Here is a 22,373-nt window from a genome sequence, read left to right as displayed (position 1 = left end):
AAAATATTTTTCCTGTTTTCCGCTCCGCCCACCGGGCCACCGTTTTCTCGTTCTCGCTCGTAATAATCCTTAAACGAATTACAAACTCCCGACTCTGGGAGTTCAAAACAGTCTTTTTAGACCGTTTCGGCATTTTGCAAGAAAATAACAACAAACTTAACGAAAAACAGTAACAAAAGTCAACAACAATAATAACAGAAATGAACAATAACAAAATACAATGCAAAGAAAATGCAACGGAAACTCAACTCTACAAGGCAGACGCATACGAAGCACTGGTCACAAGAGGCACAAGATGGCTGCGGCCGCTTTCCAAATAGCCGCGTTTACAAAATCTTGTAAGTTCTGTTTAAAAATTTAAAATATCTTAGTGTTCACAGTTATCGAATAATGAACCGTGGCAATTGCCGATAATGTTGTGTCACGTCACTACTCTGTTCCGTTTCACACATTGTGTCATTTAAAATAATATATATTTTTCTATCGTATTCGATGAAGTCTATTTAATGGACACTGATATTGCTATATATTTTTAAAAAGTACAGTTTTACATATTTTTTTTATTTAGACATGTATTTATTTAACTTGAAATACAAGAATTTAAGAAAAAATAACCATATAAAACTTAACTATAAACTAACTACCTAACTTAAAAACTTAATACCTACTTTTTTATTATTTTGCTTCAAAATAGAAATTATTTTAAAAAAATGTTTTGCGAACATATTATGCGTAATTCTAAAAATTTTCAAATGACACAGAACTCATCATAGGTGATAAATACAATAGGGGGGAGGGGAGGGGTAAGGCGGTTTGTGACACGGCAACAAAATAATTGCGATTTTCACAGCAATAAGTGCGACAAGGGGGAGGGGGCTAAAAATGATCAAAATTGGTGTGTGACGCAATTTATGGATAAGTTAGCCCCTAATATAAGAATGTTCTACGTTGGATCAGGAGCTAAATGATTCGGTGTACTACATACATGAAGGTAGATTGCTTCCCCTTTCTGTTGTATTTCAAGTTTAGTAATTTCATCAGCAAACCAATATTGATTATAAATGGTTCAATTGTCAGATAATCTTTCCCGCCCATCTACGATCAAGCGCCCGTGGGTCAAACAAACTTGTAATTACGTGGTGCTGGTGCGTCAATCCGTGGTTTCTGATGTCATTTTAATTAACCATCATGTCGATAATTGGCAGTATTCCCAAAGTTTTTGTGATGCTCGCTCGCGTGATAAACCGCAGTCATTGTTGTCAACACAAAAGTTGAAAAGAATTGCTTGATTCTAATTTTCTTGAACTTTGAAGCATTAAATGCTAAGAGTCCAACGGTTATGGCAGTTGACATGTCTGGCCTCTAAATTGCAAATTTAGCACTTAGGTTTAACAGCTAGTTGGTACAATATTTCGTATTTTATTTATTTTTGTTGGCAGGGCGTGTGTTCAACGAAATCTAAGATATTTTTTAAACGAAAATTTTCGGGTGCGCGGTCGGTATTCGAACCCACATCTCTTCAACTGCTTCACTTTGCCCTAGAGATGGGTAAATCCGGATCTGAAGATTCAAAAGAGTCAGATCCTTAAGCGGATCCGAATCCCTTATTGACTCCTTTCAAATCTTATCGACTCCGAGGAGTTACTAACTCCGACCAACCTATTGGATCGAGCAACTCGCGATCGGCGATTCAGCACTAACTTCACTTTCGTTCAATCACGTCGGATCGGATGTGTACCGTCCCGCTCACGCTAATAGGATTTATTACGAGAGGAAGAGGGATAGCATGATACCAATTTCAGAGCCGCTCCCCGGAGCCGGTTCGCTAGTAGGTAGTAAGTATATCCGAAGTGACTCACAGATTCAAAAGAGCTATTAGGACGAATTGGTACTTCCGTACCTCGGTACCGAACCGAGCCGGATCGACCATAAACAAACTAATAATCGCTCGAAAAAACCGGAGTCAATAAAGGAGTCGGAGTCGATAAGCGGATTCGGTACCGATACCGGAGCTGGATTTAGTGAATCAGATCTCTTGTCGGAGTCGAGATTACCGATGTCTACTTTGCCCGCAACCTACCCATCCGCCAACATTAATCGCTTGCATATGCCAATAGTGGTATGTGGTCTATCACAACTATCATGCAACTACCACTTCTAGTTTTCAAAATATTATTTATTTCTGTCATTAGAACATTTGCTGAACAAAATGTATTTTTTATAGTTGTAATTGGTAGAACACTCGGCACTTACGCCAAGCAAGGGACGCATTCGGCGCACCCGAATTATCTGAGATTTAGTAATATCTCATAATTTTTATTTAAATGCCAGAATGGTTCACACGAGGGAAGCCGCGGGTGCAGGCTAGTCTAAAATAAAGCTAAATTACCTGTACAAGTGGCCTTAAAATATTAGTAATAAAATAAATGTTACCATTATAAAGATAAGAACTGGTTCGTGCGTAATGTTGCGGTATTGCCATAAAGGTCGTTTATAGTACGGCTCTCTCGGGGGTACGATCAAGCTGTCTCTGAGGTCCTATTGCGTTTTACGGTAGTACATGATGTGTTCTCGGGTTGATAACAATGATCTCGTTAATTAAGAACAGAGCTTGCACTTATTTAATTGATCTCCGTGCAAGTATCTGTAGTAGGTATTAAAGGGTCATTATTCGAGCGTTGCAACTGCCTCATTTTCGTGGTCACATTTTTTTAGGGTTCCGTACCTAAAATATTGATTATAAATATGTATGTTAGTCTGTAAGGTATTTATTGTATGGGCCAAGTTGCCTGAAATAAATGAATTTATTATTATTATTATTATTATAAACGTTGCCAACGGAACCCTATTACTGAGACTCCGCTGTCTGTCTGTCTGTCCGTCCGTCCGTCTGTCACAGGGCAGAGCCCTCTATTTCTTGAGTCGTAATAGTTAGACACTTGAAATTTTCACAGATTATGTATTGCATGTGGCCGCTACAACAACAAATACTAAAACAGAGTAAAATAAATATTTAAGGGTAGTGTTAACGCCGTATAAACTGCAAGCAAAGCGCTCGGGCATGCGACAAACACCGAGCGCCTCACTCGGCTTTACGACGTCGCACCTATCACACCTATGTACTTTTTATGTAATTTTTTTATTATATACTGTAAAGTTGGAGTCAATTTTTAATCATCTCCTGATCTTCAACACGCACCCTTGCATCGAGATTGACGCCTCAACATTTGGCCTTACGATACCGGATTTATACCCAGCGACCACCGAAGGAGGTCAATTAGCGATCAAGCAGTGTGCAAACAGCGAGATCAAAGGACAGCGCAGGCGATACGTGGCGGATTTGCAAGTATTGTACCTACTCAGATCAGGCCCAACTGTGCAACAACAATTAAAATTTCATAAACCACGCAGACTACAAGCAGCGGATTTGCAAGTGTTCATACTCAGATCAGGCCTAGTTTAACTGCGTGGCACAAACGGTCGTCAAGAAGTTAATTAACGAAGGGTGATTCGTAAGCAGAAAGTGCCTATTTGCAGGAGTGAAGTACCCCAAGGGCCCACCTACGAGCAAGAAATTTACAACAAGAAGAATTAATTAGTTCATCATCAAGCAGTCGTCGTCTGCAATCATTATTACAATACCTACGTGAGCACCGAGGAAGGCATAACTAATTGTGAGTTCGTTCCGATTTTTCACTTTGTGTCCATTCCCAGTTGCATTTAACGTTTAACATAATTGATTTCCTAGTCATTCTCATCATTAAAGTCATTCGTCAATAGATACGAGTACCTACATTGGTAAAATCATTTACCTTTGGAATGTCCCAACTTCAATCGTTTAGGTACAACCTTTAATTAGGTACCTAACGAAATTTATTAAGAGAAATATAATAATTAAATTCACTATTCATTAGTTCTTCTTTGTAACATTTTACCAAAATTTAAGGTAATTTCACGTAACTAGTCGTAACAAATTTCTAGTGCTTAATTGTATAAGTACAAAATCTAATTGCCTATCAATCAATTTCCATTTGATTCGTGTTTAGGTTTCATCTGCAAGTGGCTAATATTTTATTTAATTTCTGTGCTTAAAAGACGATTTACGGTGCTTTCCAGCAACGCAGCACAGTGTCGTACTGTGTCAGGCTTCTTGCGTGGCTGTAAGCGAGCGCTTCTCAGAGTCGTGCACGGTGTCTGCGCATGCACAGCGGCCAGCGCGCATTCCTCCGCCTTGAGAACAAAAGGCGACCCGGCGCATGTTTACTTGTTTCCTCGCATTTTGCCTACTTTTTGCATTTATAATATTATATTATTTGATTTAACTATCGCTTCACTTGCATATCTTTTCGCGAAGTACCTATTACTTGCATTTTCATTCTTGGCACTAAGTATATAATGGATCTCAAAGGCTTAATTAGAGTGCGAGCTTCGTATAAATCCAAGCTTACGCAATTCAAATCATATTTAGAAGTCGTTCTAAGTTGCGAATCACTTAGTAACCTACAACTCAAAGAAATTAATATTCGTTTGTCTAAATTCGAGGAACTTTATGCATATTTCGACAGCACGCAGTCTGACATAGAACGTCTGTCTGAAATTCCAGACGACCAGTTTAAAGAACGTAAGGAATTTGAAGATCAGTACTACGCGGCCGTCGCCGGCGCTCGAGAGGTGTTGGACAGGCACAGCGGCGCTGCGGGCGGCGCCGACAGCCTCCAGTCGGCGGAGTCAGGTTCGAGGGCTGTCCTTACAGGTGGGCCAAGCTTAAAGTTACCCACTATCCAACTGCCAAGTTTTTCTGGTCGCTATCAAGATTGGCTCGAGTTCCATGATACCTATGCGTCATTAATTCATTCGAATAATTCAATACCCACGATTCATAAATTTCATTATTTGCGCGCAGCCTTAACCGATAGTGCCGCGTTAATTATCCGCTCCTTAGACTTTTCAGCGGATAACTATGAGGTTGCATGGTCGCTGTTATGCGATCGTTATAATAATAATAGATTACTGATAAACAATCATATCCAAGCCATTTTTAATATTGAACCCGTGATCAAAGAGTCTGCGCGAGCTCTCAGAAATATTATAGACATTGTTAATAAAAACCTCAGAGCTCTCGCTACGCTGAAGTTGCCTACCGATCATTGGGACGTGCTTGTGATCTACATGATTTCTAATAAATTGGATCCTTTGACTAGACGTGAATGGGAGGAACACCGAAACACCATTAAAGATATTCCTACACTGAACGAGTTTCAAGGATTCCTGAAAAATCGTGCTGATTTATTGGAAACCATGGCAGAGTCACAGGCGCAGCAAAGGCGTCGTCATAGCGATGTTAGTCATGTTCGACCTAAAACCTTTGTCGCAAATCAGCTAACCCCGCCTTCGTTTTCACGTTCATGCGCTCTGTGTAATAATAAACATGCCGTTTATCAGTGTCCTATATTTAAATCTTTAACTGTAGAAACACGTCTGCAAAAGGCAAACAGTTTAAATTTATGTCTCAATTGTTTACGACCTAGGCATCCAGACAAAAAGTGTCGGCTAGGTCCGTGCTTACAGTGCTCAAAGTGGCACAATTCACTATTACATACGGACGACCAATCGTCTCATGCCAGGGCTGACAGCTCTGGCGCTCCAGGCACAAGCACCGTACTGACTGCCTCCGCCGCCGAGCGGGGCGAGCACACTGATGATGACCAACCAAATGACAATATCGCTCTGTCGTCTACCACCGCTGATCACAGCAGCGTGCTGTTGTCTACGGCACTCGTCGACGTCGCTGATCGCGATGGTAACAAAATCACTGTGCGCGCACTGTTGGACAACGGTAGCACTTGTTGCTTGATGACAGAGAAATTATATTCCAAGCTTAATTTACCTGCATATTCAACTTCAACTTCTGTTGAAGGATTAAATTGTCAGTCGTCACGCATCACAAAACGGTGTGATGTAGCTATATCTTCTCGTCATGACAAATACGTAGTTGACATAAATTGCTTCATTGTACCTCAGATTACGCAACTTTTACCAGTTCGAAAGGTTGACTGTGCATCACTAAATATTCCTCCTAATATTTTCTTAGCTGACCCAACATTCCATTTGCCATCAGAAATAGATTTGTTGTTGGGCTGAAATATTTTGGAGTGTTTTAGGTACACATAGAATTTCATTAGGTAAAAATAAACCGTCTCTAAATAAGAGTAAATTTGGTTATTTAGTGTCGGGTACGGTTCTGTCATGCAAAGGTAATAATAATAATACTACAGTCCATTGCAATTTTTTACAAAATACCGCTGATAATGAGCTTCAAAATCAATTAAATCAATTTTTTGAGCTTGAAACAGTTCGAGCTCCAGATCATAACATTTTATCTAAAGATGACAATGCATGCGAACGTCATTTTACACTGAACACAACCCGTCAGTCAGACGGGCGTTTTATAGTAAAAATGCCATTGAAGGAATCTCCAGGGGTATTAGGAGATTCTTATGAACAGGCTTTAAGTCGATTTTTATGTTTAGAGCGCAGGTTTAAACGCGATCCCAACTTTAAAAATAAATATTGTGACTTTATGTCGGAGTACATTAAACTAGGTCATATGACCGAAAATAAGTACTTTAATCGTGAGGAAACCTCTTACATTCTCCCTCATCACGGAGTGTTGCGAGAAATGAGTCTCACGACTAAGCTCCGTGCTGTATTCGACGGATCAGCTGTGACGACTTCCGGTTTGTCATTAAACAATATTCAACATGTAGGTCCAACAGTTCAAGACGACCTCATTAGCATATTAATTAGATTTCGTCAGCATAGATACGTAGTGAGTGCAGATATAGATAAATTTTATAGGCAGTGTTTAATACATGATTCACAGCGCAATTTGCAACAAATACTGTGGCGTTTTAACCCCACAGAAGAATTAAAAACACATAAATTAAACACAGTTACCTACGGAACTGCTTCCGCCCCCTATCTCGCGACCAGGTGTCTGGTACAGTTAGGCAAAGAATGCGCTGACAGTGAAGTAGCTAGTGCTATCTTACATGATTTTGACATAGATGACCTGATTTCAGGTCATGATTCTGAAGATAGATTAATTCAAATATGTAACACACTTACAAATGTACTTCACAGCGGTCAGTTTCATTTACGTAAATGGCGTTCCAATAATTCTTACCTACTTAATCAGATTCAAGGTCAAAATTCTAGTGATGAATTGCTTAAAATAAATAAAAATGAATATTCTAAAACCTTAGGTTTGCTTTGGTCCAGTACAGAGGATAATTTAACATTTTCAGTTGACGTTAATACGTTTCCTAACCCGATTAGCAAACGCAATATTTTATCGACAATCGCAAAGATCTTTGATCCACTAGGATTAATAAACCCTATTGTTTTACAAGCTAAAATAATTTTACAAAGGTTGTGGGCAACGAAAGTGTCATGGGACGAACCTTTATCTTCTGAATTTCAGTCAGATTGGGCAAATTTCGTAAAACATTTGCACGAATTAAATAATATTATAATCCCACGACGCGTTTTATGCCTATCACCCATAAAAATAGAAATTCATGCTTTTAGCGATGCATCTATTCAGGCATATTCAGCATGCATCTATATTCGTTCGATTTCACAGAATGGAGAGGTCTCTGTACATTTAATTATGGCCAAAAGCAAAGTGGCCCCACCTAAGCCTACGACAATCCCACGGTTGGAGCTATGTGGAGCCCTTTTATCAGCTCGTCTAGTTGACAAGGTAAAAACAGCCTTGCGCTTAAATATTGATAGCTGTTATTACTGGTGCGATTCCACCATAGTACTCGGTTGGATTAATTCACCGAAATTAACTTTAAAATCTTTTGTTTTAAACCGCATCAACGAAATAACGGAAAATACGGATCCTAGCTCATGGCACTATGTGCCAACTGAATTAAATCCCGCCGATATCGGGTCTAGAGGGTTTATACCTTCACAATTAAACCAGTCAAATATTTGGTGGTTTGGACCTGATTATTTATTATTAAATAAAGAACATTGGCCTAAAAAACCAACTCATAAAGTTGACAACTTACCAGAAACTAAAATTGTATGCCACGTCTCATTAACAGAACAAGTACAATTGGAAGAGATGAATACTTTTGTGACTAAATATTCTAGCTTCGAAAAATTACGTCGAATATTAGCTTATGTTCATAGATTTATCTTTAACTGTCGTTATCCAAACAACAAATTTACGAACTATTTAAAAATTTCAGAGTTAAATTTATCAGTTAATTCATTATGTTTAATCGTGCAAAAAGAAATGTTTAAAAATGAATACAATGTACTTAAAAATAATAATCAGTTGCCCTTAAAAAATAAATTAATAAATGTAAATCCTTTTTTACATACAGACAATTTAATAAGAGTGGGTGGTCGATTATCTAATTCTAACTATGACTATGACACAAAACACCCCATTATACTGCACGCATCTCATCATGTCACTAAACTTTTATTTGAGTATTATCACAAACTACTGCTTCACGCGGGTCCGCAGCTTTTACTTGCCACAATACGACATAAATATTGGCCTATTGGTGGACGCAATCTTGCTCGAAAAACCGTTCACAGTTGTGTAACTTGCTGTCGATTCGCAGGTAAAAGTGTACAGCCCATTATGGGTAATCTACCTGAACAACGTGTTCACATTGACTATCCTTTTATTAATACAGCTGTTGATTATGCCGGTCCTATTTTGATAGCGAACAGAAAGGGAAGAGGATGTCAGTTGATTAAATCCTACGTATGCGTATTTGTATGCTTGGCTGTAAGGGCAGTTCACATCGAGCTTGTTACCGAGTTAAGTTCACAGGCTTTCATTGCCGCCTTGAACAGATTCATTGCCCGCAGAGGCAAACCTGCCAACATTTTCTCGGACAATGCTTCTAATTTCGTAGGGACTTCTAATGAACTCGCTCGTTTATTAAAATCATCTTCGCTGGAAATAAGTAAATATGCGTCGGAGAACTCCATAAATTTTAAGTTTTCACCAGCTTACAGCCCCCATTTTAACGGTTTAGCCGAGGGTTCCGTGAAATCGATTAAGCATCATTTGAAGAGAGTATTGGCCCTTGCAAATTTAACATACGAGGAAATGAATACATTACTCGTCCAAATCGAATCAATCCTCAATTCTCGGCCTCTGACGCCTTTATCATCAGACCCCAGAGATTTAGTTCCCCTAACTCCAGCTCATTTTTTGATCGGACGAACTCTGATGATGTTGCCATCGCCTCAGGTCAACGACTCAACAGTCTCCGTTTCACGATACATGAGGACGCAGCAGTTAAAGACTCATTTCTGGAGTAGATACTATAAAGAGTACATTTCAGAACTCCAGAAGAGACAAAAATGGCACAAGGATGGCCGGCGCCTCAAACTTGGCGAGATGGTGGTTGTCAAGGACGACCGCCTGCCCCCCAACCGCTGGCTGCTCGGCCGCGTCACCGGCCTGCACCCTGGCTCCGACGGCGTGCCACGCGTCGCCGATGTGTACACCACCTCCGGGACTCTACGAAGAGCCTTTAATCGACTCTGCCCACTGCCGATTTTGGAAACTTCCGTTCCCAAGGGGGAGCATGTTAACGCCGTATAAACTGCAAGCAAAGCGCTCGGGCATGCGACAAACACCGAGCGCCTCACTCGGCTTTACGACGTCGCACCTATCACACCTATGTACTTTTTATGTAATTTTTTTTTATTATATACTGTAAAGTTGGAGTCAATTTTTAATCATCTCCTGATCTTCAACACGCACCCTTGCATCGAGATTGACGCCTCAACAGGTAGCTCCTATACAACAAACGTGATTGTTTTGCCGTTATTTGCTTGATATTAATAACGGCAAAATGTAGACGCTTTAAATATTCACAGAATATATTTAGGAGTGTCATCATCATCATATCAGCCATAGGATGTCCACTGTTGGACATAGGCCTCCCCCATAGACCTCCAGTTGCCTCGGTTGGAAGCGGCCAGCATCCACCGTGAACCCGCGACATTAACCAGAGGCCGTATTGCCTAATGACAATCAAATGACAGATTCTGCATACAAAAACTGTCATTTGATTGCGATCGCGAGCGTGAGAAACGTTAAGCAATACGGCCTCAGGTCATCCGTCCAACTGTTTTTACGAATAGCGAATAAATTATTCTTATTCTTATCTCGTTGGTGGACGTCCTACGCTGCGCTTGCCGATCCGCGGTCTCCACTCGAGAACCTTTCGGCCCCAACGACCATCTGTTCTCCGTATTAATTGTATAATCACTTGAAAAATAAATATTTAATTAACATATAATAAATATTTAAGGGTGGCTCCGATACAACAAACTTGTTTTTTTTTTGCATTTTTTTTTTGCTAATCTCTAATGTTGTTTAGATAATGGTGCGGGACCCTTCGTGCGCGAGCCCGACTCGCACTTAGACGGTTTTTTTTATGAATGGGGTGTAGAATTTGATGATATTTTAGATTATTTTTGAGACGTCACGTAGGTACTTCTACTAGATACTCATCTCATCTCAGCAAAAATATGTCCACGAAAATCATACCGAATAAACGCTCGAATAATGACCCTAATATAATACAAGTGGAAAAACATTGAAATGAAAAAAATTAAATGTTTTGTCTGGAGATAGTATTCTTGTGTCGTGACTCAACTTCCATACAAAACTTTTTTTTCGAATTAGAATATTTTCCACATGTACTTATCATATTAGTAATTACTCGTAGTACCTATCCTTAATGTGGGTAAATTAATAGCGCAGGGGTTTTTTTTACCATGTCTAGGTAGTATTAAATGTGTTTAATTATTATGGAATATTTTAGCAGATAGTTGGGTTAGCTTGACTGAACACCACTCTAAAAGTTTTTTATCGCCGTATTTGATTGAAATCGGTTACGCCTATGACGCAGTACACTTTGAACATCGGTCAATGTATGAAAAATGTACAAACATTTTTTTTTAATACTAAAATTCATTCGCAAGGGGTATTAAGTTAAACTGACCGAACCATCTGCTGAAAAAATTCCTTTTAATTTTAAGACACCTGAAATAAAGAGGTAGGTAAGTAAACTTTGTTTGAAATTTAACTTTTATCTACTCATTTGACGCGGTACATTTTAACATCGAACAATGTATGAAAAATCGTCAACCACTTACAAAAACATTTACAGGGGTGTTCAGTTATCTAACGCCGCCACCCACTGATATAATCTGAATCAATTTTAAAACACCATGTATATTGAATAAACGTCAGACTGTTTCACATCTATACGGGATTTTTCGTCGTGTACTGCGTCACGGATAACAGCGCGGCGAACAGCGAAGTAATTATGAAGACCTTGGGACCTGTATTGTTCTGGAAATAAAGATTTTAATTTGCGATTTTCACAACAAAAATGTAGTTCAAGAATAAAAATAGTATAATATAATAAAGTACGTAGTAAATTTTATTATTTATCGACATTATGAAGATCAATTTTCAAACGACTGCGTTAGACATAGTGTTATTTTAAAAATAAAGGTAAGTACCTACTAATAAACTACGAGTACCGTAAACTGCTTCAACTTTGCCCTCTGGCCCCAACATTGCCTGATTCGATTTAGAGTCAATAACTAGCACCCTTCTAGGTTTTTAAAGTTTTATCCCCCCGTAATAATAATTCCCGTGTATATAAAAGTTTAAAACCTATAAGAGTGCTAAGTTATCGACTCTAAATCGAATAAGGCAATGTTGGGGCCAGAGGGCAAAGTTGAAGCAGTTTACGGTATATACCTGCCATTAGAGAGACGTGTCATTTCCCCCTAACAGCCGCTTACACCAAAACAACACATAACACAACAGATCACAGAGATATGTAGCTGGTTTTATGCAGCCTGAATAGTGGGCAGTAAACTGAGTGAGTACTCCATGAGCGCTTTTACCTGTAATGGTCTAAGACTGTTTTTATAGGGCTAGAGGTCAAGGATATAATACAAAGCAAAGGAAAGACTAGATACGGCAACAAAAGTCCCTTCAATCTGCGAGAATTAGGCGACGGCGTAAAAGTAAAATTCTTCTAAAAATACTAGACACGCTACGCGTCTTTACGACTAGACGTTATAACAAAAAAAGTACATATCTATTGTGTCTTGCTACGTATCCGTGAAGCTGTTAAGTTAACCTAGAATGATCCTAAGCAATTAAGTTTAATGGCTGAGTCAAGGTGATGTCAAAAAAAGGTAAGCCACATGGTAGTACCAACTGTTAAAATGCGCCTATAAGCTATAAGCCGTAAATAGTAGATTGTTGCACCAAGCAGAAAGTAATTTATTGTTGCATCGTGTGCCCATTTGGAGCCCAAGCGTGAGCGAGGGCTTTAAAAAGCACGAGGGCAATATAAATTACTTAATGCGAGGTGCATAATCTGCTTTTCTTTCAACTATTACAGGAATAGTAGACGAAAAAAAAACTAATGCTAAACAATTAAGTAATAGGAAAGAAATGTCACTAGCACTCGATGATTCCATTTTTGTAAGTTTACATTTTGTTTTTTTTTTTATTTTTACTTTCTTTGGCAGAGTTAGTAGCAGATATTTTTACCCGCGATCTGTCTAATTTCGGATTGGCGCCAGGTTGGGCAACCAAACACACAAAGTTTTATTTGAAATACGGCTACTCACTATTTTTGATAGGATTGACCAACCTAACACTAGATTTTTTTACATTATGCAGGCGAATTTTATAGAAAAAATACTCGAGTTACCTTATTGATGGTGCAATTAAAAAAATGTAAAACAATGCAATAAAGGATTTTCATACATTTTTTCTGCTCTAGAGCAGAAAAGTCCCGCTTTGTGCTGGGTATTTAGTGGGGTTATGATGAAATTAAAGCATAGTTGGAAGAAACATTTCTTGTGTCATATTTAGACGTATGTGCGCAAGTTACCGGCACCAAAAAAATAGTGAGCTATGGGCATGCGAATTTCCGGCCTAATTCCGGGTGTGGCCAGACTATCCCTATTTCTCACTCAAACATTTTGCGTACCACGATGTGTTAGACGCTTGAGGAGTAAAATGAGCGATGAAGCTTAAAGAACACAGTATTAACATTATCAACCGACAGCACGCTCCTTGGTTTTAGTAATGTAGCTACTCGATTTAGTAATTGCGTGCTGCAAGCAATAAACCCAGCTCTAACTACTTAATGAAAACGTACTCATCAATACCATTTATTTTATGCTAGAAACCTAGGTAGCGCAGAACACCTGAGGGGCTTTTATAGCTCTCTAAAATATGTTTTGCTTACCGCCCGCCGGGGAACGTTTTATTAGGCGAAATGAAACTCGGTTGGATCGTAACGGAAATATCCGTACAAATACCTGCAAGTGTATAAATTTGTTGTAAAATACTTTATGTTTCAAAACACTCTTTTTAAGCATAGCGTATTTTGAAATATCAAACTCATCAAGACTTTATTAATTTCGTTAAAAATGTTTGTTTTTTTTAACTTTGTACAAATTGTTCAAAATTCATAATGAACTAAGAAATTTCACGAGCAAGTTTTTTAATATAAATACCTAATACTCTTTATCATCTTCTTACGCAGCGTATTTAGTGTTAGTCGAAAATCGGCAATCGTTCGTACATTGCAAGTATTGTGGCAAGTAAAATATAATTATGTACATTAGCTTTTGCCCATGGCTTTGTCTGCGTGGAATTCGGTTATCGCGCACCGTTCCCTCCTGAGCATAAAACGTGGAATTGTGGGATAAAAAGCAGCCTTTGTCATCACTCTCTGGCCCATAAACTATCTCTATGCCAAAAATCACGTCGATTCGTCGCTCCGTTTCGACGTGAAAGACGGACAAACACACAAACACACCTTCGTATTTGAGTATTTCTCAAAAAGCTGTCCCGTCCCGAAATTGACAAGAAATCGTTTCGTCAAGAAATTATTAACACTAAGGACGAGATCGTAAAGCATAAACTGCATAAAACATCCAAATTTTCTTGACGTCAGGAAACCGTCACGAAATCTTGTGAGGAAAAAATCGTAATTTTGTAACTACATCAAAACTTTTTATTGGATCCAACAACAGTCATTATCTGACTTTTTATCACCTTTACCACAAGGTTTTGTATATATTTAAACACAATATTACTTATTTTTATTATTGAAATAGCGTCAGGATTTTTTTTTAATAAATGGTCAATTGAACAACTGAAAATGGACAACTTCTTGAGAAATAATAAATTATAATAAGTATATTATATAGCATGGATTAGTTTGATGGCCAACAATCGTAACGCGGAAATTTCATATTTCACGCCTCATAACTAAAGAACCTGTTATTCTCTCTGTTAATTCCGTCAGACAGGCTACGAGGTTTATTTAAACAAGTCTCGGAATCGTATTAGAGTTAAACGAAATGTTGTTAGTGAAAACAAACAAAGTTTACATGAAGTTTCTGTCAATATTTACTCTATTTTGACTAAGGACATTCGCTTTGTTTTGTCTTTGTATGAAAAGTTCTTTGGATAAATAACAATACTTTGTAAATTAGTGTTGCAAAATTTTCCTTTTAAATTATTACCATGATGTGTTTCGAAATAGGCCACAATTATATAAGAGTGAGTTAGTTTTAATTCTATTTTTATTTAGTTTTGTTAATTATTGTACATTATTATTTGTTTGTTTATAAATAAAATCTCTCACATTAAACTGTCACATTCATAAATAAGGAAGATTTTGACTCATCACAATAATTTGCCTTATCTCAATCACAGTCTTAGGAAATATTTTTCAATGGCTTTACCTATTTAGTTTCACTATTTTCAAAATAAAACTGTTTCTTAATCAAAGTTGTACACTGAATACAAAATTTTCGATCTGTTTCTGCATACAGATCTACCAAACGATTTCAATAAAATCGTTTTTCGTTTTCAAAGCCATTTATTATATCACCGACTTGCATCGAGCAAAAAAATGGCGTACTCTGTCTGCCCGGAATGACACGCGTTTGTTATTGACGCACGTGACTTGATTGATGCATTTTATCAAAGCCGTTTTTTTTTACAAGCTTTTATTTAGTTTCACCTGTCCTGTTTTCTGTTTGTCTGTGTGTAGTTAAATCTTGCAAGTTGAATTCGATCAACTTCCAGTAGTCGGATTGACTTGAAATTTGGCACACTTATGTAAATTGCGTGACAATACAATAATCTGGTAATGACATCCTGGTAGTCTCGTCAGGATTGTCTCTGGAGAACGGAACTCTTCCCCAGTTAATGGCATCGACATGAAATTTGATATGCAAATGGCGTGACAATGCAAGTAAAGTCGACAAAAAGTACATTCAGCAAAAAAACCTCGTATTCAAAAATTATTTTTTTACCTAAAATCATTTTTTGTATAGCTCAATTTTAAACATAGCACAGATACTTCTTTTTAAATCGCTACAGTCTTGATAAAGTAGGTTTTCGTGGTTATCGGTTGAGAATCAGTAGTGAACCTTCATGGCGACTTTTTTGGGAAAACTATGTGATGGTTTTCTTTTGCCTTCCACACCACAGAGCTGGAATCCGGAGTTACTAGTTGGCAATAAGAGCGCCGTCAGCCCACTCTCATGGTTCATGGTCTCATGGTTCGCCTTTTACGGTATAGGTACACGGAAGTGATATCATAGTCAGCTATTGGAGTTTGTGGAGATTAAGAGACGCTTAAGAATTTGTCTTAGATATCTACTTGTAAATATACTCGTTGCTATAACGTAGAAACAAAAAATTCAACAAAATACAAATAATAAAGACAAGAAACCCACTCACACTCACTCTTACTCTCACTTGCTCGTTTTCCATTCAGTTGAATAAAAAAAAATCTTCTTGCTAGCATCCTAGTCGTCCAATTTTTAGAAATAAGCACACAACAGACTGAAAAGCCACCCTATTTGGCAGGGGGACATTTTATCTCCTTCAACTGTTGTTATGAGAAAAATTACCCCACAATCCAATACTCGGCCAGCTGCGGCGGACCCAATCGGATACAATTGCTTACTGTTGATTGGAGAAAAAAAATTTAGACTCATTTCTTTAATACTGATTTTACAAGGTATCTAACAATACATAAAAGCTACATATAAAATATATTACCATGGAAATCGGTATTTGTTTTGAATTTACATTAATTGGCCTTCTCTTACTAAAAGTTGTAAAAAAAATATAATATATTATTCTACTCATAATTCTCTATGAAAGTGTACCTACGCTTATACTAAAGCTCAAATTGCATTCTATAAACTATCACGCAGATACGCAACAACTCCTTACGTTTTTCACTAACCAATGCCAAAAAAATCATGTCGTATCTATGTAATCATGTTTCAATCCATCGATCCAAAACAATTTAAATATTTATTATGACACTATCACTATTTTATATTCAACATAATATTACAAAAGGCAAGGAATTTAGTAATTTATTATAAAGTAAGAGCCTTCTTTAAGCCCTTTGAAGACTGGAAAATCTAGCGCCAGCGAAAGGACACCGCTCCGTTATAATTAAAACTCAACAATTTCCACTCGACTAATTATTTTCCGGACTCAAGTTTGGAAAATTTGCCACCAACGCTTGAGAGGGGTTTAATAAACATTTTGTATAAATAGCGGCGCTGATTTTACATAACAATGAGTTCGTGCATCTTCTCATTTTGAACGATGATATTGCGACATTGATCCGGAAGTTTCTGTAAACATTTCTAAGCGGTTAAATGTGAGAAATCTCGTAGTTTTTTTATTTTTAATTCTAACAATTCGTATAAATAATCGAGGTAATCATTATTAGTATACCGATACATGTCCTTGTCGATGTGACCGCCTCCTGGGGGGCTACTACAAAATTCTTAAATTGAAGTTCGTATCTTACCGTCTCTCACTCTTGTATTAAATAATATTAGCGTCAGCGGGACGGCAAGATACCACAGTACTAAAAAGGTCCCTCCTTTTTAGGGTTCCGGAGCCAAAATAGCAAAAACGGAACCCTTATAGTTTCGCTATGTCTGTCTGTCTGTCTGTCCGTCCGTCCGCGGCTTTGCTCAGGGACTATCAATGCTAGAAAGCTGTAATTTTGCACGGATGTATATGTAAAATATGCCGACAAAATGGTACAATAAAAAACAAATTTTTTTAGGGTACCTCCCATAGACGTAGTGTGGGTGATTTTTTTTCTCATCCAACCCTTTATTGTGAGGTATCGTTAGATAGGTTTTTTAAAACCATTAATGGTTTGCTAAAACGATTTTTCAATTCATTGATTTTTTTGCGAAATATTCAACTTTGAAGAGCAAATTTTCATTAAAATGAGCGTCCCCTCCCCTACCCCTCAAAAATCTAAAGCGGTGGATGGAAAAATTTGAAAAAAATCAGGATGGTAGTAGGTAAGTATATCAAACTTTCAAGGAAAACTAAAACGGCTAAGTTTGCTTGAGAGTTATTAGTAGTTTTACTTTTAAATAGCAGCCTAAGGTATATATATAATATACCTAAACTTGGAAGATTCCGTATAAAATACGAAATCCTTAGAAAAATATTACTTAATTTTTTCGTAATGGCTACGGAACCCTTTTTTGGGCGTGTCCGACACGCTCTTGGCCGGTTTTTTATACTGTGAAGATACGAAGTTCGAATTTTGCATTTCGTAGTATAGGGTTTCGATTGGACAATGCTTACTATTATTGATTTGAATGGGAGAAATATAAGTATAAAGTACGCTGAAAACTAAACCGACTTCGTATAACAACATATAAAACCAAGAAAAAATTTACACCTACTTATAGAAAAACCACAAAAATGCGTTAAATAGATAGATTTAATATATATTATACTAGCGTAGATTTATTAAAAAGTATGTCTTACAAGCAAAATATATTCCTGTGCCTATGCCAATATTCGGGGAACATACCTACATAGTACGTTATTCAGTTAAGATGAAGCATTAGATTTTTTCTAGTTTTCTTTCCGTTAACAAGATAAATAAAGTAAATGAAAGAAATTGTTAAGTACTTTCATTGTTTTCTTGTTTAATATTTTAAAAGTGGGGAATCAGAAAAGTCAAGTAATGAAAAAAATCTTGATAATTGTATTTCAAAATATCGTCCATAAATATTTTGTATCTCAATTTATTCCGAAACTGTAAAAAATCAAACTACAATAATATTTTCAAGAATGACCGTAGGTAAAGGTATTTATCTAGAAAATTACAATAAATCATTTCATTTAGTCGCTTAGGTTACTTTTAATTATTAATTTAGGTACTTTTGGGACCAATGCCTACAATACAATACAATACAAAGACTCTTTATTGTACACCAGACATAGTAAGCGATACAGAAAACAAATTATTAAAATTACAACGGTTTTGTCGAGCGAATTGCATGGGTGAATACCGCTGTAACACTTTCGTGGGCCTCGTCTTAAAAATCGAAAAGTACGTATTATATGATTTTTAATGTGTTTTTTATTATAGTTACATGCATATCAGTGCTATAAAAACGTGTGCCTAACAACCGTAAAGTTTAATTTTTCAACAAAGCTTAGTCTATATGGTCCGTTATCACTCAACATAGGTATTAATTATTCGAGGCGGGTGCGCTGTAAAACCCGTTAACTCATATTTTACAACAAAGCACGCCATCCACCAAAAAAGCTTTACCCATGACCGGGCTATTTTGTTTCAGGCATGAATACGCAATTTATTTAATTCGTTGCCAAAAAATATCAATCCATCAATGATGGTTTAATACTGAGCATCCATTTTACATTACAATGGACGAATATATTATACAGTAGTTTTTACCCGCGGCTTCGCCCGCAAAAACCGCTAGATTTGCATTCTAATTGAAATTATGAGATTTTGTTGAAATTTCCGTGAGTAAATAGTTACCGAAACATAAACATAAAGAACAACCATGCAAACCTTTTTGTCTTTAAATTTAGCATAGATCTCATGAGAATGTCAGGATAAAAGTTAGCTTATATGTTCATGTTCCAGAGGTTCAACTGTTTTAGGTTCAAAGAGTAAAACCTACATACAGTGAAACACACACACACACTTTCACATTTATAATATCAGTATTATAAATATTATTGAATGCTAGGATTAAAAGCTTTCAGCACTGCATAGCAGGCACATTTAACATTTTTTTAATGTTTTTTTTTCATGCATTTTTACTAACTTCGACGTTCGCATGTTTGTAACTTTTGAAAACGTAGGTATGGTTTCTAAATTTGCAAACGAATTTTCAACCGCTTTCTGGTATTCGAATGAGTTGAAATTTGACATACTTATGTCAATCTTGTAGTAAATTTGGTAACGACATTCTGGTACTGACTATAATTGGATCGTTTCCGCAGAACGGAACTTTTCAATGGTTAAATGGCTTAAAATTTTGGTACGGAAATGTAGTTCGAATTTGGACTTTATACTTGTCAAAAAAAACTTACAGTCCTTTAAATACCAATCAAACCCAAACTTTGGTAGTCTTATAATCACAATACAATATTCTTTATTGCACATCATAAATCAGTAGGTACAAAAAAATAACTTTGACACGAATCCAGGGAAGACAATAGGCGGTCTTATCGTTGAAAAGCGATCTCAACCAGACAACCATTTGGGTATACGATCTTATAATTATGTCAAAAGTAGGTGGCGAAAACAGAATCACAGGAGAAATAAAAAATATATAAACAATAATATTAAAATTAATACAAATGATATATAATATATAAATATATCGATGGTGGAAGTCTCAATTGGCGTAAGGACAAATACCGAAAATCACTTTTAAACATAGAAAATTAGAGTTTTTTTTTCTCTGTCGATTGGTAGTATTCAAGTTACGATACGCCCCTTACTTTTGCTGTTATCAACATTTATTATTTTAAAATAAAATAGCTTAAGGGACATGATATAAAATATTTGAGCTGAAAAATGGCGTAAATGTATTATTTTTTTAATATTTGGGTCGTAAGGGGCTGTGGCAGTCTCATATGTCCTTTACGACTCGACTCATGTCGTTAAAAAAAAAACCCAACAAATATAATAAAAGGGCGTATGGGTCAATTATTGTTTCATTGCCCTTTACACCCCAACATTTTATAACGAATAAGATAAAAAAGCAAGAAGTTGTTGGGCGTAACCTTACCGCCTGTACCTATTTCTTGTACCTAACATCAAAATACTAACGCGTCTACCTACCTTCCACGCGCCGAGCGTTTGCGCATTGCACATTCGGTCAGTCGTGCCAGACACGTCAAACACGGAGGACGTATTTGATTGCCTACGTTTGTTCTTTGTCAACGCGCGTATTTTTTTATAAGATGCCAAAAGCAAAACAAAAAAAGAAGATTAAGTTGATGGATCCCCTAATGGCTTGACGTCGAGCTAACATTTCCGTAATGGAATTTCAGTCAAGGATGTTGAGGTAAATTTCTCTTAGCTACTTTGTTTATTTTAAGCTGTCCTGACAGATCCTAATAAAGGAAGCCTGTGCCCAGCAGTGGGACGTATATAGGCCGAGATGATGATGCATACATAATAATAATTGGCCCGTATAATTAATTATGTATGTTGAGGTTTAAAAATGGTATAATCGGAACGTCGTAAGGGACATTAAAAAACAGCAATTTATAAAATAATAAATACTTTTATGGGCGTAAGGGGTATAAAAAGCAAGAGCTAGAGTAAATTGTCGGTCGTAAGGGGCAGTAGCAAACAGACATTTAAAAAAAAGGTGTAATTGGTACGTCGTAAGGGGCATTAAACAACAGCAACTTATAAAATAAGGAATACTCTTATGGGCGTAAGGGACATCAAAAGCTAAAACTAGAGTAAATTGTTAGTCGTAAGGGACAGTAACAAACAGACATTTTAAAAATTGAGGTTACTTTATGGGTGTAAGGGGCACTTAAAGTAAAATACCTTGCTTGCTTCTTTTAGTTCATTAAAATACCTTGTTAATGTTAGGTCGTAGGAGGCATCAAAACAGATGGTTTTTAGAACTTGTAGTGATTGAAACAACAACTCAAGCAAGCATACTCCCAAATGTGCAAGAAATAGTGCAAGCAAGCGTGCAAGAAAGCATGCAAGCAAGCAAGCAAGCAAGCATGTACCTAAGCAACCACCTAAGCAGGCTTGCAAGTGAGCATGTAATTTTGTCAATCAAATCAACAAACATGCAATTTTATCGACCTGGGTTACCCCGATCCCGCGATGACCGGTCTATGGTATCTCCTCCAGCGCTCATGAAGCGGGCTGGCGTCCCACTCCCTCACAGCTGCAATCAGTGTGTTAGAGGAAGCATAAATAGTGCAAGCATGCATGCAAGCAAGCGTGAAGCCAGAAGGCAAGCATGCATGCAAACAACAAATCAAGCAAGAATACTCCCAAATGTGCAAGAAATAGTGTAGCAAGCAAGCATGTAAGCAATAATGCAAGCAAGCAGAGTTAGTACGCCAGTGGTGGTAGTGAAAATCATTTCATCATCATCGTCATCAACAACATCATCAGTTCGTTTATCGCTACCCCCCGGAACTATGCTATTTTCCGGGAAAAAACTTATTTACTTGGCGATTTTTAACAGCTGCAATATCTTCCTTGACCCTCTCAGCTATAAACAAACAAGTCAGCCATAGCCGAGCATTTGTTGGAGTCAGGACCAAACCACTGGATTGAGCTTCACAATCCCAAAATTCTGTCCACGGAACGTCATTTCTACTGAAGAATGGTACTTCAGTTGAAATAAAAAAGCATAAAAATGTCAACCGGGACGATGGATATAAGCTTTCATCTTCGTGGAATCCTGTTATTAATAAGTGTCGACGTCGGGATGAGTGTTGTGAGTCGGTGTGATGGGGTGACAAATAAAAATCACCAAGTGCGGGTAGTTCGTGATACGAGTGCTCGTACTATTAGTGATCAAGTGCGGGTAGTTCGAAGGACTCGCGCTGCTAGGCAGACTTGACACCCCACACTTCAGTCCAACCGTGACCACGGCCACTGCAATGTTGCCGAAACGTCGAGGTAAATATTACTCGTGTGTGTTAGCGTGATAAGTCCCGTTGGTGGTATTTTGACTATGAGTGAGAATCACGAAAGTTTAAAACGTTATAAAATTTATTTGAGTTTTATTTAACTTTTAACTTATAATGTCCATTTAAAGAAAATGTTACAAATTACATATTTTTTAAGGGGACGTGCAAAATTATGGCTTTTGCGCGTTATTTTAAATAACTTAAGTGGTTCTTTGAGTTAATTCACTATTTTTTTTAATTTTTCTACAGGAAC

General features: G+C 37.2%; 2 protein-coding genes across 2 annotated transcripts in view; one reads left to right on the top strand and one right to left on the bottom strand.

Moving 5' to 3' along the window:
• Positions 1-22,373, bottom strand: part of LOC141427452 (uncharacterized) — a 266,714-nt gene that overhangs the window by 183,347 nt on the left and 60,994 nt on the right. The window lies entirely within an intron of this gene.
• LOC141427132 (uncharacterized) lies at positions 3,576-9,646 on the top strand. Its single transcript, XM_074086369.1, has 2 exons — positions 3,576-4,740; positions 9,290-9,646. Exons 1-2 carry the CDS (start codon positions 4,396-4,398, stop codon positions 9,644-9,646), a joined length of 702 nt encoding a protein of 233 aa, XP_073942470.1. The 5' UTR covers positions 3,576-4,395.

Source organism: Choristoneura fumiferana, chromosome 4 (genome assembly GCF_025370935.1).
Source record: "Choristoneura fumiferana chromosome 4, NRCan_CFum_1, whole genome shotgun sequence".
Lineage (NCBI taxonomy): Eukaryota > Metazoa > Arthropoda > Insecta > Lepidoptera > Tortricidae > Choristoneura > Choristoneura fumiferana.
Note: the sequence above shows the minus strand (reverse complement) of the source record. Positions and strands in the feature narration are given on the sequence as shown.

Excerpts from the sequence above, each read along its gene's own strand:
- LOC141427132 (XM_074086369.1), top strand. The coding sequence starts at position 4,396 with ATGGATCTCAAAGGCTTAATTAGAGTGCGAGCTTCGTATAAATCCAAG. Across the intron at positions 4,741-9,289 it reads CGGCGGAGTCAGGTTCGAGG|GTCAACGACTCAACAGTCTC; the intron begins GCTGTCCTTACA and ends CCATCGCCTCAG.